Genomic DNA, 16,398 nt, shown 5'->3' with positions numbered 1-16,398 from the left:
CCCTTCTCTTCTGGTGATGTGCTGTTTCTTCAGCAGGTGTCCTCTGCACTTCTGGATTCAGTTAGAAAACAAAAAACTAGCCATTTTGGCAGCATTCTATTGAGAAGTAAAAATGAAAGTCATTTCTGTTTGCTTTCTTGGTATGTGTGGGAACTCTTGAAGTTGCCAGGCAGGCTGGATCTCTGAGCTTCATCTTTTAAGACAGGCCTCTAATCTATGATGCTCCTTTATTAGCCTCTGCTGTAGCTACAGTCAGGCTCTGCAGGTGGGTTTTTGGTTTGTTTTTGGGCATGGTCTCACTGTGTAGCTCTGGCTGTTCTGGAACTCACTACATAGACCAAGCTGTACTCCAATTCGCAGTTAAAGGCATGTGCCAACATGCCCAGCTTCCTTCCTTCTTTATATGGATTCCAGGGATGGACCTCAGGTTGCCAGACTTGCACAGTGAGTACCTGTGAGCCACCTCACCAGCCCTCCATTCAGGCTTCATGTTCACTTTGCCCACTAAGACTGGGTCTTGCTAATATAGCTCAGGTTGCCTTTGAACTTAGGATCATACTGCCTCTGCTTCTCCAGAGCTTGGATAATACACTCTATCGACTCAGGTTTTCTGGATGAGAAAAAGGCTGCTATGATAGGGTGACTTACAGGGGTCTACAGAAGCCCAGAGCTCATAGAATCCCAGTCCTTTGATGCCCCAGCTGTAAAGTAACTTCTCAGGATTTCTTTGTGAGGGTTCCCATGGCTGTATTGTGGGACAGATGGGAAGGTCACTGTCCACATTAGACGAGCACTCTCCAGCTCTTCTCTGCTCACTCTTGCACTCTTAGGGAGACCTTGAGCACCTTAAATGCCGCAGCAGGGCAGAGATGGGGACCAAGGCTGCACCTCACCCAGGGGCTGTGCTGAGGCAAGACTAGTGTTCCCAACAGCCCAGGCACTTCCTCTTCCCTCCTTAGAGCTCAGGGCAGTGTTCATACGGACAAACAGGTGGGCTTTCTAGCAGAGCAGGAATGCCAGGAACTGGGGGCCATCAGAGAGCCCTGGGTAGGGTTGGTCCTGTGGGCTACTGTCTAAATCCTTTTTTGTTTGTTTTTTGAGACAGGGTTTCTCTGTGTAGCCCTGGCTGTCTTGGAACTCACTGTAGAACAGGTTGGCCTCGAACTCACAAGAGATCTGACTGCATCTGCCTCTCAAGTGCTGGGATTAAAGGTCTATGCCTCCATGCCTGGTGCCACTGTCTAAATTTTTAATCTGCATTTGGGGTATGTGGACATTTATTATATTATCTTCAATAGTTTCTGATTTGCCTGAAATGCTTTATAAAAGAAAGCACCAACCACCTTCTTTCCCAAAGTTTACCTCATGAATTCATTCTCCAACTCAGTCCAGTGCAGGCAGATTCCAAGCTTTTTTGTTGTTTCCCTGTTAATGTGGCAGGTTTGGGCATTGAAGAAGACGTGCCTGTGTGATTCCCCACTTTGCCCAACTTGAGGTGACACACTGACCTCTGGACTCTTCAGATAGGAAGTACTCTGCAGGATCAATATTTTGTTTATCTTTCGTTTCTGTATTTCAGCCTGTCCTTGGCGGTATTGATCTTTCCATTAGCTGTCTGGAGTAACTTGCTAATGGGTGGCTGGAAGCAAATCATCAAGAATATGGACGAGGTGTGTCCATAATCCCAGCATTGGGGGTGAGGCAGGAGTATGCTGATTCTGAAGCCAGAATGAATAATCTAGTAAGGCCTTGTCTCAGAGAACCCTAAAATATCTTTAAGAGTGCATATTACTCTTCTTGAAAAGGACTGAGGTTGATTCCTAGTGTTCATGCTGGACAGCTTACAACTGTTTGTAATCCCAACTCTAAAGGATCCAGCACCCTCCTCTGGCCTCCACAGATAATGCAGCCAGGAGCACATACACCCACACTGGCACATAGCACACATACAGAATTAAAAATAAAATAAATCTTAAAAGTCTGTAACTCCAGGAAATAGAAGAAGCTTATACCAAAGCTAAAAGTAGGCATCAGGCACCACGCACTGCTTAGTTATAGACTGCACATAGTGTGTCCAGATCAACCTGGGCATGTCTCAGACAAACAACTGTGTGTTCTACAAGGCCTATCTATGGTCATGAATCCCTAGGACTGGATGGCGTGACCTGAGTGGGCTTCAGGCCCACATGGGAGAGTGGGTCCCTTCTTACAGGGTTTCAAGGGAGAAGGTCACATGCCATATGGTTGATGAGTAGTCAGTAGTACCTGCTAGCCCTCAGGGCCCAAAGGGAAGGGAGGGAGGGAGCCTTGCGGATGTGTGTTGAGGTTGGGGAGTGGGAGAAGGGGTTTTGTGTCTGTTCACAGGAACCTGCACACAGAAGCAGCTAGGCAGCAGCAGAGTGGTTCTTGCCCACGAGCATGGCCTGAGCAGCCTCTTGTCTGGAACCCAACTGCTGGTTGCTGATCATGCAGCAGCCCTTCTGCAGGGCAACTGCCAATTCTAAGAACAGATTTGAACAGAGGGAAGAGAAAGTCTACAGAAGGTCACTTCCAAATGCTATGCACACACTCTCACAGTCAGGAACCCTCATGCCTTTGTGCCCCTGCCATAAAGTCATCTTTTCTTTGGAGCATATTGTTTTCTATTTTTCTGGGAAGCATTTTCTCCCTGTGAGACTCTGTTCTTTGGACTCTAGAATTTCACCCCATACTTAATACAGCATGAAGTTTAACAGATTTCGTTCTCCAAGGAATAAAAGCAGAAACGAACTGTGCCCTCTACACACACAAACACACGTGTTATCTTGTGATGGGAATTTTAATTGAATTGTTTTTGTTTAACTGTTGTATGTGCATGGTCAGAGGACAGCTTTGTGGCTCAGCGCTCGCTCTCCTTCCATCTTGTCCCCCAGATCCACCTGCCTCTGCCTCCCTGAGTGCTGGGATTACAGGTGTCACCACCACACCCAGCTTTCTCCTATTTTAACATGGTTCCATAGTCTAACTCATGTTTCCAGGCTTGTGTGGCGGGTGCTTTTTACCTGCTGAGCCAGCTCACAAGATGGCTGTTGTTTGTTTTTTTGAGACAGGGTCTTGCTATGTATCCCAGGCTGGCCTCAATCATCATCCTGCTTCAGCCTCCAGTGCTGAGGTTACAGGTGCGCAACACCTTGCTTGGCTTAAGGGAACCCCTGTTTGTTTGTTTTTTTTTTTTTTTTCTTTGGTTTTTCAAGGCAGGGTTTCTCTGTGTAGCCCTGGATGTCCTGGAACCTGTTTTGTAGATCAGGCTAGCCTCAAACTCAGAGATCCGCCTGTCTCTGCCTCCTGAATGCTGGGATTAAAGGCATTTACCACCACTGCCCAGCTAAGTAACCTTTTCTATTTGTGAGCTATATCAGGTATTTGTTCAAGTGGCCATGATGTAAATGTGATGCTAGTGGGTATTTTGGGTAAGTCCATCTACTCTACTGGACTGAAAAATCTCTAAGGAGAGATTGATGTTTGAGCTCTGTTCGGAGCTGAGCACTTTGCAGGCAACTGCAGCTTGGGGAAAACAATGAGGTGTGTGTGCGTGTGTGTCCCTGTGTCCCATGATTTCAGTAAGTTGGACTAGAAAAGCAGCTTGGGAGTTTTGAGTTGCTAGCACAGAACCTTGAACATGTGCATGCCTGACACAAAGGGAGCAGCAGTGAGCACAGTGCTCACTGTGCAGGCCTGATAACCTGAGTTCAGAGTCCCAGAAAACACAAAAAGCAGTGTAGTAGCAGCACAAGTGTCTGTAGACCCCACAGCATCTACAAATGGATAGAGGTGGAGGCAGGAGAAACCAGAAGCTTGCAGCCAGCTATTGGTGTTTACAACAGTAAACAGGCCCTGGTCAGGGCAAAAGGCAAGGACCCACACCCAAAGCTGTCCTCTGGCCTACACACATGCCCATACACACACAGACAGAGAAGGGAGCAATGTGGCCTGAGTGTCCTCCCCACCCCCGCCTCAGAAGGGGAGGGAGGTGAAGTAGCCACTTCCTGAGGCCACTTCACCTCTCTACGCTGGAGTTCAGAGTGATGAGTTTGAAGTTCTCTATGGACATGGGTAGCGTGCTAATGGTTAATTATAAGAAAGCTAAACAGAGCACACACAGGCCCTAAACGGAAACAGTCTCCAATCACTGCCCTTTTTATTGGCTTGTCCGTCTTTTAATGCAGTCAGCAATTTTTGGTAATTGGTTTTCATTTCTTTGACACCAAACTCTGCTCAGTTAACACTACTGGATTAAATAACATATATTAAAAACACATTTTACTAATGTAAGAGTGTGACCTGCTCTTCCAGGGGACTTGTCTAGGTCAGGTGGCTAACAACCTCCTGCAGCTTTCGGATCCTGCTCCCACTTGTAGCCAGTCTGGTCATCTGTACATGTGGCACACACACAGATACCTAAGTAAAAATAAAATCTTAAAAGACTATTGATTTGTGTGTGGACGCAAATATTTGTGGCTGACAGTAGAGACCAGAAGGCCGCATGTGCTCTTAGCTGCGGACTCAGTCTCCACTTGAGATTTTTTTACCCCCAAGACAAGATTCCTCTGTGTAGCCCAGGCTGGCCTTAAACTCCTAGAGATCCACCTGCCTCCCAAGTGCTGGGATTAAAGGAGTGTGCCATTGCTGCCACTTGATAAGATTTTAAACATCTAATTATTTATGGGATTTTATTTATAGTTACAAAACTAAAACATTCTCTTCAAGTCTTAAGCACAGGGCTGGAGATGTGGCCCAGTGATAGAATATTCAGCTTGTGTGAAACTCTAGGTTTGATTTCCAGCACCACAAAACAAAATGGTGGATAGGTACAAAGCTAACCTAGGACACTCAGGTTGGCTACACAGATGTAATCTGTAAAGCACACTTGGTTTGCAAAATAAGGCCTTGGCCATTCTTCTCATTTATTTCACTCTGGTGCTCACAAATGGCAGTTTCATGATGCCTGGGATGAGGCGGAGGGGAGGACAGCTGCAGCCCATGTGTCTGGAGAGGCTGCAGCGGCCAGGACAGTCTGGATTTCTGAGGCCATGATCACAGGAAGCCGGCCAGGAGTCACAGGGCACGGTGCCCTGTTTCAAGCAGCATGCTCTCTAGCTGCAGTTTGCTGTTGCTCTCTATGTAAGGCTGGTGCAGCCACATGGACAGGTAGGTCAGGCTGAGGTTGCGGTCTGCAGTGTGGGCCAGCTCTGCGCCAATGGTGTGCTTTAAAAGGAGCTCCTTCTTGTATGCATCAGAGAGCCGGTGGGAGACCTCATCTGCAACAGACCAGACGTGGCTGCATGAGAATGCACTCTTCTAGACTCAAGCCTGCTTTCTCAGGCTCCTGGTCAAAAGCCGGAAGCAGAGCTGCCCAGCAAGCATGAAGCTCTGGGCCCAGACCCCAGCACCCCATAAACAGTGCTGGTGAATGCTTCCCCCCAGCATGTGGACGTGAAGCACAGACTAGAGGCAGGAGGATGGGAAGTACAAGGGCATCCTCAGCTAGCCTGGGCAACATGAAACTCCTCAAAACAGGCCAGAATACCACTGGGATAAAGAAAGAGCAAGGCAGTCCAGCTGGGTGGATAACTGGCAGGAAGCACAAGGACACAGCCTTTGAGTGACTTGTACTGGTTTTGAAGAGTCACTAATGGAGACTGGTAATCACAGCTCGTAGAGGATTGAATCAGGGGGACTGCTACAAGTCTGAGGACTTGCCTCACGGTAAGGTCAGCCTAGGATTCACTGTAAGACTCAGTTTTAAAAAGTAAATAGGGGCTGGAGAGATGGTCTAGCAATTAAGAGCACTGGATGCTCTTCCAGAAGAGCTGGGATCAACTGCCAATGCCCACATCAGGCAGCTCACAAATACAGAAACTCCAGCTCCAGGGGGATCCAACACCTCTGGTCTTCAAGAGCTACTGTATTCATGTATGTGCACATACCCACATAGAGATACAAATAATTAAAAATGAAAGAAATCCTTAAAAAGTAATAAATTGAGCCGGGTGGTGGCGCATGCCTTTAATCCTAACACTCGGGAGGCAGAGGCCAGCCTGGGGTTTGAGGCCAGCCTGGTCTACAGAGTGAGTTCTAGGACAGCCAGGACTACCCAGAGAAATCCTGTCTTGAAAACCCAAAATTAAAACAAAAAACCCAAAATCCAGTAGCTTAATCCCTAAAAAAATTATTGTATTTTATTTTTGTGTTTATGTGTATAGGCCATGGTGTGTGTTTAGGTCAGAGAACAGCTTTCAAACTGCTTCGTTCTACTGTGTGGGTCCTAGGGATAAAAGTCAGGTTGTCAGGGTTGGTGGCAACCTTTACCCAAGGAGCTATTTTGCCAGCCCCATTAGCCCCTCATTTGAGCCCAGATTGCTCTTAAACTCACTTGTGATCCTCCTGCCTCAGCCTCCCAAGTTCTGGGATTACCATCTTACATCATGTGCTGGTTATGTCAGCACAAGCTAGAGTCATTGGAGAGGAGGGAGCCTCAGCTGAGACAGTGCCTCCACAAGGTCTGGCTGTTGGGCTTTTTCTTAAGTAGTGACCAATGTGGGTGGGGCCAACTCTGGGCAGGTGGTCCTGGGTTAAGACAGCAGGCTGAGCAAGCCATGGAGAGCAAGACAGTAAGCAACACTCCTCCAAGGCTCTGGCATCAGCTCCTGCCTCCAGGTTCCTGTCCTGACTTCCACTGATGATAAGCAGTGCTTTGGAAACATAAACCAGACAAATCCTTTCCAACCCAAGTTGATTTTGGTTATGATGTTTTATCATAGCAATAGAAACCCTAACTAAGACAGACCATGCTAAATTTCATTTTTCTCATTGGTCTTCTGTGAGGTTGGCCAAAATGTCAACTGACAGCTAATTTACTTATTTTAATTTATTTAAAAATTTAAAACAGGTTCTCAGTTTATATTTATAGCGCAAGGATGGTCTTAAACTGACAATTTTCCTGCTTTTGCTTCTCAATTACTGGCATCACCACGTCTTCAGTTTATTTAACTTTTACATTTATTTCTTTATATTGTAAAAGACAGATGTCCCGTTTTCTTTCCTAGGGACCAGATCTAACCAGTGCTGATGCCCCTCTTAGAACCACCTCCACAAGAGCTACTTACAGAAGAAGGGTGTAGGCCACGTGTGAAACAGAGGGGGCCGGTTACTCTCTTCCCTGTAATGGTAATTTTCTAGTTCACAAATTCCCTTGGTGGTTGAAGATAGCTTTTCCATTTTCATTTGGATTTTAGTCTGAAAAGATATTAATTTGGAATATGAGAATATTGCTTAGACTTTCTAATCTCAGATTTACTAACTTTAAAAGATTTGAAGGCTATGATATATAGCCTTGGTGTGGCTAAAATTCCAGTTATTTACCCCATTAACTCCATAGACAGCAGATTTCCAGAGGATTGGAGGCAGATGGGTATTGAGGTACTAAGCATGGGGTTTTCACAGCCTCAGAGAAATGAAAGCTTGCTGAGTCCCACCTCAGTAAGGTTTCTAAGCAGCACTCGGGCTTTAGAGCCAAAGACCTGGCAGAATCCCAGCATGAGCTGCTGTCACTGAGCAGGGTAGACAGAAAGGCACTCGGAAGCATGGTTCTGCTCTCTTTTATGGCAGTCTCAGTGAGCCTGGATTTCCTTACTGATATGGTGATGAGTGAAAGGGAGCCTCCTATCCATGCGGGAGGGAGCAGCGAGAACCAGAAACCCACAGATCTCCCTCCTTCGAAACTGCAGCCTCTGCCAGCTCCCAGCGGGAGATACCAGCACCTTCTCCACTGTGACAAAAAAGTGACAGATGAAGGGCAGTGACTCTATCTTTTGTGAAGAACCTGGTTAGAGTTAAACCAAATATCCAACTCCTCCAATAGTTAACTATTATATGTCTGGGGGATAAAAGAAATATACAACAGCAAAATCACAATCCTTCATACTTGATCCTCCCAACCATCCACCCCTTGGTTTTATCTAAAGTGGCACAGGCTAAATTTAGCAAATGTTAATCTTTGAAGGTCTCTCCTTCCTTCTCAGATCATTTTAGGTTCGATATTTCACTTGGCTTAACCCCAGACAGGCTCCATCATTTCCAATTCTGGGAAGACGCTCAAGGTTGAGGTAGGGAGGTGGAGCCAGGCCTGGGATCTGTGCATTCTGAACGCAAGCTATAAACAAAAGTTTGCACCCCACAGCAGCTTCCTGACACCCCCTGATTCTAGAAAAGCTTAGAAGGACTCAGAGGAGGAAAATCTGGAGGCCCTGACCAGAGATCTGCAGCTTGGTCACTAACAGGGACAAAGTCCCGTCCACATGTGCTCTGCTGGGCCAACAGTGTGAGAGCAGCCCACATTTACACATCAGCCCCTGTGGTGTCTCCCACAGTAACACAGATCACACAGAAATGGGGTACAGTTTGGGGAAAGGGTAAAAGTGCCCACCCCCCAAAAAATGATTCTTAAAGCCAAACCTTTTAATGGCTGGGGAGAGAAGAAAAGCAGTGTTCATAACCTCCAACCCCAACCTTTGGGTGTGAACACTGAATAAGAATATATTTCTAAGCCAGTTTAAGACAGATTCCAGTTTACCAGAGCAGAGAACTTCTAACCTGATGGATAACATGTAGAGCTTGCTTTCTCTAATAAGATTTACTTTATTGTTTATGTGTGTGTGCACCTGTGGAGGACAGAACTGGGCACTGGATTCCCTGGAGCTGTAGTCAGAGACAGCTGTGAGCTGCCTAATATGGGTCCTGGGAACCAAACTCCCATCACTGAAAGACCAGTAAGTGCTCTTAACACTTGGGCCGTCTCTCCAGCCCCAGAGCTAACAGGTTTCTAACAGAACTCTCCTTTGCAAAGGATCTAGCCTCCTTGGGAAATAAATGCTGATTCTTGGACAGAGGCAGGAGATAAAGGAAGGCTGAGATATCTTTCACTGGACGTCAGCAAAGAGATGTCAAAAACATCCCCCAAACAGAACTTTACAGGGAAGACAGTATTTCAGCCACATGCAACACCAAAGGGCAACAAACAATCTGAACAAGAGATACAGTTGATTTGAACCACTGAAGTAAGACCTGCTAAGTCCACACGGATATTACGTGGCAGCACCAAGAAGTCACCGTGACAGGGATGGTCTGGCCCACAAAATTTGAATATTCACTCTGTGGACTCTTGAAGTAGTTGGAACTGCCCAGGACAGTGTACCCAACAGTGTCTAGGAGAGCATCAGGACTTGTTAAGTGGAAGAAGAGGCTGAGGAGAAGGAAGGGTCTCCAACAGTTTTGAATGCCTTCACGGTCAAGCAAACCCCAAATAGTTCACTGGGCTTGCGTGACAGTAATGTTAATGCCAGCATCTGTAGGTCTTACCAAGCCATCTAAGGTGGCCTGCAGCTCCTCACACAGCGCTTCAAGGCCCTTATCCGGGTGCAGGTTTGCTTTTTCTTCTTCACTGGAAGCTGGGCTGCTGCTCTCTAATTCAACCTTCTCTTTACCCCTGGTCAAAGCAGAAAATAATGGGAACAAATGACATTCTTTAAACTCACCTCATGCTGGGTGGCAGCATGTCTCTAGTCCCAGAGCTTGAGGAAGAGGATGAGTTCATAGCTTGGCTACATAGCAGCCCCTGCCTCAAGAAAAGAAAAACAAGGCAAGGAAGAAACCTTCCTGCCATTCTGTTATAGTAAGTCCTATAAAAGCCATCACGCAGATAATCATGTTGGATGTACTGCTTAAGTGTTTCCTGAAGGAGGCAAGAGTCTGAATGGTTTTTAAACTGAAGCCTGTGATCCATACAGTTTGGGCAGTAAAAGCTTGATCTTCAGCCTATGGTGCTGTCAGCCAGAGGTGCAACTATTAAGGTCAGGCCTAGTGGGGAGGCTTCCTTCTAGCCATGTGAGGGAAAGGATTCCCTTCACAGGATTTTGGAATCTGAGTATCTTCTTTCTGGTCCTGGCCATCAGGCCAGGTTCTTAGGTGTGAGCATCTGCTATGATGTACACCACCTTGCCACATTGCATTCGGAAACCAGGAGCTAGCCTCTGGTGACATTCCTCAGGAGCCATCCACCATTTTAAAGACATGACTTATCATCACTGGGATCTAGGACTCAGATAAGGCTTTGGTGGTGGCCTGCCTCCCCTCACACACCAAAATGCCTAACTTATTTTTTTATTTTTATTGCATGTATACTGGTGTAACTACCTGCTTGTCTGTGTGATGGTGTCAGATCCCCTGGAACTGGAGTCACAGACAGCTGTGAGCTGCCATGTGGGAGCTGGGAATTGAACCTGGTCCTCTGGAAGAGCAGACAGTGCTCTTAACCACAGAGCCAACTCTCCAGCCCCAACAAATGCCTAACTCTTTACTTGGGTGCTGAGGTTTGAACTCAGACCCTCATGTTTACGTGGTGAGTACCTGACTGAGTTATCTCTCAAGCTCCTCCCTTGTCTTTTTTTTCCCTCTCCTAAAGATAGGATCTCACTATGTAGTCCTAGCTTGCTTAGAATTTGCTGTATAGTCCAGGCCAGTCTCGAGCTCACGGAGATCCAACTGCCTCTGCTCCCAAGTGCTGGGACTGAGGGCAGGAACCATTTCACTTGTTCCTTTGTCTTTTTAATCTTTTAAAATTTATGTATATGAGTATTTGTGTGTCTATGTGGTAGACCCAGCTGGCCTTGAACTCAGACATTTGCCTGCCTCTGCCTCCCAAGCGCTGAGATCAAAGGTATGTGCTGCTGCTACCGCCTCCACCACCTGGTGGAAAGTACTCTAACCACTGGGCTATTTCTCTCGTCTCCCCACCCAACCTTGTCTTTTTTAGAAATAAAATTAAGCTGGAGGTAGCTGCAGAGAGGTGAAGGAAGAAGGATAAGAAGTTGAAGGTCATCTCAACTGCATGGTGAGTCTGAGGTCTGCCTGGGCCTCCAGAAACACTGCCTTAAACAAACAGAGGCTGGAGAGGTGGCTCAGTGAGAAGAGCAGCAAGAGCATCCAGGTTGGATCCTTGTCCTACATGGATGTTCACAACTGTCTGTAACTTCGGTTTCAGGGGATTCGACACCCTTTTCTGGCCTCTTCAGGCAGTGCACCTATGTGATACACATACATACAAGCAGGCAAAACACTCATACACATATAATAAAATTCATAAATCTAAAAAACAACAACAGCAAATACGGTCTGGAGGACAAAGACTTAGCTGTTGAGAACACTGCCTGCTCTTCCAGAAGACCTGGGTTTGTTTCCCAGCACCCACATGGCAGCCCTCAACCATCTGCAATTCTAGCTGCAAGGTAATGTCCTCTTCTGGCCCCTGGATCAGACACGCAAGTGGTACACAGGCAAGCATGCAGGCAACCCCTTCTCCCCACCAAATAAACAAGAAGGGACACAGAATGAACTGGATGCAATGCTGCGCATCTGTGGTTCCTATTCCTTAGGGAAGGCCAGCTGGGTAGTGTGAGATTAGCCTGGCAATACTGTGAGGTCCTGCCACCCAGTGTGCATGAGCCAGGCGGTGCACTCGGGAGACTGAGGCAGGAAGACTACACGGTGTTCAGGGTGATACCCCGTTTACCTACTACCTCACATCCCTGACGGTCAACAGGTCAAGCCTCTCTCTCTCTCTTTTTTGCCTTTCTCTTTTCAATCAACCTCTTTATGACTTTATATATAGATATAAACAAGATGTGGCACCAGTTGTATTTATTTCCTTTTCCATGTATTGATGTGTAGAGGAAAAGGCATTTATAGCACGGTGTGCCTGTGAAGGACAACTCACAGCAGTGTGGTCCTCTCCTTCCACCACGTGGGTTGTGGAAATTGAACGCAGTCATCAGCTTGGTGGCAAGCACCTTTACTCACCGAGCCATCCTATAGCCCAAGGTGTCAAATTCGTAATCCGCCTGTCTCTGCCTTTTCAGCACATCCTGCTTATGTATGCCATAACAGTTACCATACTTTTGCATTTAAAAGGATATATGTACACTTCATATTTGCATGTATCATTTGCCACTGTTTGGCTTAATATTTTCTTTTACTTTATTTACACCAATAAATTCTTACTCTCTTGATTCTTTTCTCAATGGCTAAATGTGACCATACAGAGCACAGAGATTTCACATGTACTTACAGCAAGCTGACTTTCAGGTTGGCAATATTGCTTGCAGTGGTAAAACCTGCATCACTGAGGCTGTCCCATTTCAGGATTAAGTTATGCCAATCAGCCGCATTGTCCTTAATTTTTCTTGCACTGACAGATAAGACAGGTTTTCTGGGTGTCACAACTCCAAGAGTCTTTGCTGATAGGGAGCAAGAGAGACACGACTGTCAAGGAACATATGGTGAAGTGGTCTGATATGCCACATCAACCGGATAAATCAACGTTCCAGAAACTAGGAGGCTGTTCACGGCGCACGGCGCCACAAACACTTGTCTCACACATTCTGTCTACTTTTCTCTTTAGAGATGGGGGGTCTCAAATGTGGTTCTGGCTGGCCTTGAACTCACGGAGATCCTCCCACCCCAGTCCCTCCAGGGCTGGGATTGAAGGCATGTGCCACCGCACCTGGCACCCTTGTCTACTTTAAGAGTGAGAAACAAGCTATGACTTTCTGCTCATACATCAGTGTTTTCCATTATCTCTCCGACAAGGTCACCTAGTCCTGACTGTTTGTACTCCAACTATCTTGTCCCAGGCACCCTGAGCCCTTAAGCAGAGCCTTTGACTCCTGAGAGCTTCTTGCATCACAGCAGAGACCAGGACACTGCAGATGCAGAGGTGATCTTGCCAGGCGGCGGCTGCTCTGCCCAGGGCTTAGGGAGACGTCCAAATGTCTGCCTGCATCTCCTCTTTGACACTTAACCCCCACTTCCAGCCCTGCATCGCCAGGCAAACCTACTAGAAGCTCTTGGAAAGGCCTTCGCACATGCTGTCCTCTCTGCTGGAAGTTCCTTCCTTAAGCTAGTGCTGTCCATCTGAGACTCACCCAGGCCCACTGCCTGAGGACAGTGAGGCCAACAGCAGAGTCTGTCCGTGCTGCCTTAGAGCCCTACACAGTCATCTCACAGCCAAGAGGAATCCAGGACACACAATAGCTGTATGCTCTGGAGGCTACACTTTGAAGACCGTGCTTCCTGGGTATGAGTCCTAGCTCTGCCATTAGGAGACTGTTTTGACATTTTTTTTTTTTTCTGATCTAAAAATTTAAATGCAACCAGAGAATTTATAGCTAGAATTCTAGTTGTATGTAACTGTTAACTAATCTGTAAATTGCAATAAATATATTTGTGTTAGTTACATGCGATAAGGGAACAAAGAAAGCCATTGTCCTGGCTAGTGATGCTGCCAACTTCATACACCTGGGAAGAGCGCCACAGTTTAACACGTGTCTGTGGGGTGTCTGTGTGTAAACTGTGCAGAAGGGCCTAGCCCACTGTGGCGCTGCCACCCTGGGGCAAAAGGTCTTGGGCTGTATAAGAAAACTATCTGAGGGGCTGGGGATGGCTCAGAAGTTAAGAGTACTTCCTGCTCTTTCAGAGGACCCAGCAACCACAGACAGGCTTTCAATTGGCTGTGATTCCAAGTCCAGGGGATACCATGTCCTCTTCCCGCCTCTGTAGACACTGCATACATATGGTGTACATACATAAACGCATGCATGGCACTCATACACATAAAAACATGAAAATCCGAGGAGAAAGCAGGCTAGCTAGCCATGCCTGAGCCTGGGAGGGAGCTGCAAGGCAAGCCGGCAAGCAGCTTTCCTTCCTGAATCCTACCTCTGCTCCTGCCTGGCTTCCTGCCAATTCCCCCAATAATGGCTTGTGACCTGGAAGGATAAGACAAATAAACCCTTTTCTTCCCAAGTTGCTTCTTGGTCACCGTGTTTTACCATAGCAACAGGAGGCAAATCTGAACAATTACTTCCATCAGGAAGTCTTCCTGGACCTCCCCTACCCCCAGCTGTATTAGGAATCACTGCAGTGGACATCTGCCACCTCCCATACGTCGGCTGTCATCACATTCATTCATGAGTCTATTTAACTTCATGGCTACATTCCCGGCGGGATTGAGTTCGACCAAAGTAGGAGTTATGTCTCGTTTCCCCCCATATCTTGAACACACAGCAGATGAGGAATCGAATACGTAACATGGAGGAACTGCTCTTAGCTGTATTACACTGGTCCCTCAGTGGGGGCTCCCTCAGTAAGAACCATATCTGACTCAACAGTTTGCCGGCCCCACTTAGGAACCAAAAGCAAAGCTCCAACTTCTAGACCTTCACAGGCAAATAGGGAAACAGAAGTAATGTGAGTCAAGGGCCAGGAAGGAGACTCAGCAGCGAACCAACTTCTAGACCCTCACAGACAAATAGGGAAATATCAGCAATGTGAGTCAAGGGCCAGGAAGGAGACTCAGCAGCGACTCTAAGCACCCAGTGAGGCTCACGTTACTCAAGGAGACCACCGCCAGACGCAAACGCACTACCCACGTGACAGTAATCGGCTCACAGAGGCAGCCTTTATTACAAAGTGCAAGCTCCACGGCCGGCCTCACTGCGGGAGCTCAGGGGAGGCCTTCCGGAGGGGGCTGGCTGTCAGGCTTGGCTCCAGTGTGCTCAGGGATGCTCTGAGCGTCACACCGCTGACAATTCACGTACATCACCACACTCAGCTGTCACTCACACGGGAATGAGCAGGCTCCCGGAAGCCCCACGAGGCGCAGGCGCGGCCCGCAAGGCACGCCGCAGGCTCCTGACCTCCCCGCGCCGAACCTGCAGCCTCCACAACTAGGGACGCGCACACCGCTCACGCACCTTCCATGCGGGCCACAGGTAGCTCTCCACCGGGGGACGCGGAGCCCCGCCCGCGGCCGAGGGAAGTGACGTCACTTCCGCGCCGTGGGTCGGCCGACACTTGTGGCTCTCAGCTGAGGAGTCGCCGCTGCTCTCTGAGGCCCAGCCCGTTGCCCAGGCAACAGGCTCCCGGCAGCCCCCGCGGCCCGGAGTCTGTCCCGCCTCCTCCGGGTTGGCGGGGCCGAGGCGTCCTGAGGGGCTGCCGCGGGAGGTGAGTCCCGGAGCGTGCTGGCTGGTTCCCGGCGCCTCCGACGTCCCCGACGCTGGCCCCGCGCCGTCCCTCCTCTTGCCAGAGCCGCCCTTCCCCGTCTCAAGCCCCCGGAGTCTCCACAGCCGAGTCGCCGTCCCGCTGGCAGCCGCCGCGCGTCTGTCACAGCCCGCGTCCGCGCAGGGCACCGGGCGTCGCGGCTTCGCACACCGCCCGGGGCCGCCGCGGCGCCCCGGCTCCCCTCGCTCCTCCCCTCCTGCCCCACCCTGCATCCCTCGCGCGGCGGGCTCCAGGCTCCTCGGCCGCGAGACGGCGTTCTGTTCTGTACCCCGACCCTCAGGAGGATCCCTTACATTCGCCTACCAGCGCCAGGCAGCTGGCATGGGCATCCAGTAGGAGTTGAGTAAGTGTTGGCTAAATGGATAAGCGAATGCCTCCCGGGCAGTAAGGACTCTGTTGCCTCGGAGGCCGAATGGGCAGTGAGGGTTAAAGAATGGGGTGACCCTGGGGTCACGCCCGAGGTCAGGTCACTGTGCTTTCCCTTCCTACCCATTTACTGGAGCAAGTGCCAACTTCCTAGCTTCATTTTAATCATCTGTAAAATGGAGGTGATAAGTTTTTAATCTTGGGATGGTGGAAGATTAAATGGGACAGTGCATGTACTGTTAAGAACAGGGTCGGCCAAATGGTCTCAATATGAGGTAGTCCCTGCTGTCACCCACTCGGCTCTGCTGGCTTCGCTGCTTTTTCCTCTAGTCCCTTCTTAAGGCTCTAGCTTTCCATTACTTTCGTTTTCCTTCCTAACCTTACTTCTCTTTCTTGTCCTTTGTGCTTCCTCTCTCCCTGATGTTCGGGGATTTTCTGTTCGATTTGTTGGCAGAATCTGAGGTGTATTATTTTGCCATTAACTGGAATGGTCATTTGCAGCCAAGGTTTTAAAAACCTTTAAAGCAGGAAGCTGTGGGAAAACCAGGTCCTAGGGCATGAAGTTGTTCTAGTCCCCTGTCACCAGAGACTCCTTGTCTTCTAAACTGCAGCGCCTTTTGTACCTTCTCCCACCAGCTGTCATGTTGATAACACCTGTGAAGGTTCTTGTTTGTTTTTGTAATCCGAGTCGCAGCCTGTGTTTGCTCATTTGAGTATTTACTAGTCGTCACCTGTGGCAGTTGCTGTGCCTGGCCCTTACCCTTGACACCCAGTCACTATCCTCAGGGAGGTTGTAGTCTGGCTCTTGAGATTTCAAACCTGGAAATTCTATTTGATTTTCAGGGTGGGCTTGGGAACCACTAGTGGGGAAGAAGAAAT

At 48.4% G+C, this 16,398-nt stretch overlaps 2 protein-coding genes across 5 annotated transcripts in view; one reads left to right on the top strand and one right to left on the bottom strand.

Moving 5' to 3' along the window:
* Positions 1-4,910: 4,910 nt before the first annotated feature.
* On the bottom strand, positions 4,911-14,947 carry Cinp (cyclin dependent kinase 2 interacting protein). The gene is made up of 5 exons (XM_055592791.1): positions 14,847-14,947; positions 12,161-12,329; positions 9,397-9,523; positions 7,146-7,275; positions 4,911-5,297 (listed from the first exon to the last, which is right to left on the bottom strand). The coding sequence occupies exons 1-5, from the start codon at positions 14,851-14,853 to the stop codon at positions 5,095-5,097; spliced, it is 636 nt and encodes a 211-aa protein (XP_055448766.1). The 5' UTR covers positions 14,854-14,947; the 3' UTR covers positions 4,911-5,094.
* A 76-nt stretch (positions 14,948-15,023) lies between these two features.
* Positions 15,024-16,398, top strand: part of Tecpr2 (tectonin beta-propeller repeat containing 2) — an 89,258-nt gene continuing 87,883 nt past the window's right edge. For 3 of the 4 annotated variants that reach the window (XM_055592782.1, XM_055592781.1, XM_055592778.1), the window contains exon 1: positions 15,057-15,496. The gene's annotated coding sequence lies outside the window, so the exon portion shown is untranslated. Of the gene's footprint in view, positions 15,497-16,398 lie in introns of all 4 variants that reach the window. The other variant, XM_055592779.1, reaches the window with a different exon arrangement.

The sequence above is a fragment of the Psammomys obesus genome, unplaced genomic scaffold (assembly GCF_907164565.1).
Source record: "Psammomys obesus unplaced genomic scaffold, mPsaObe1.curated_primary_1811, whole genome shotgun sequence".
Taxonomy (NCBI): domain Eukaryota; kingdom Metazoa; phylum Chordata; class Mammalia; order Rodentia; family Muridae; genus Psammomys; species Psammomys obesus.
This window is presented reverse-complemented; position numbering and strand designations above follow the sequence as displayed.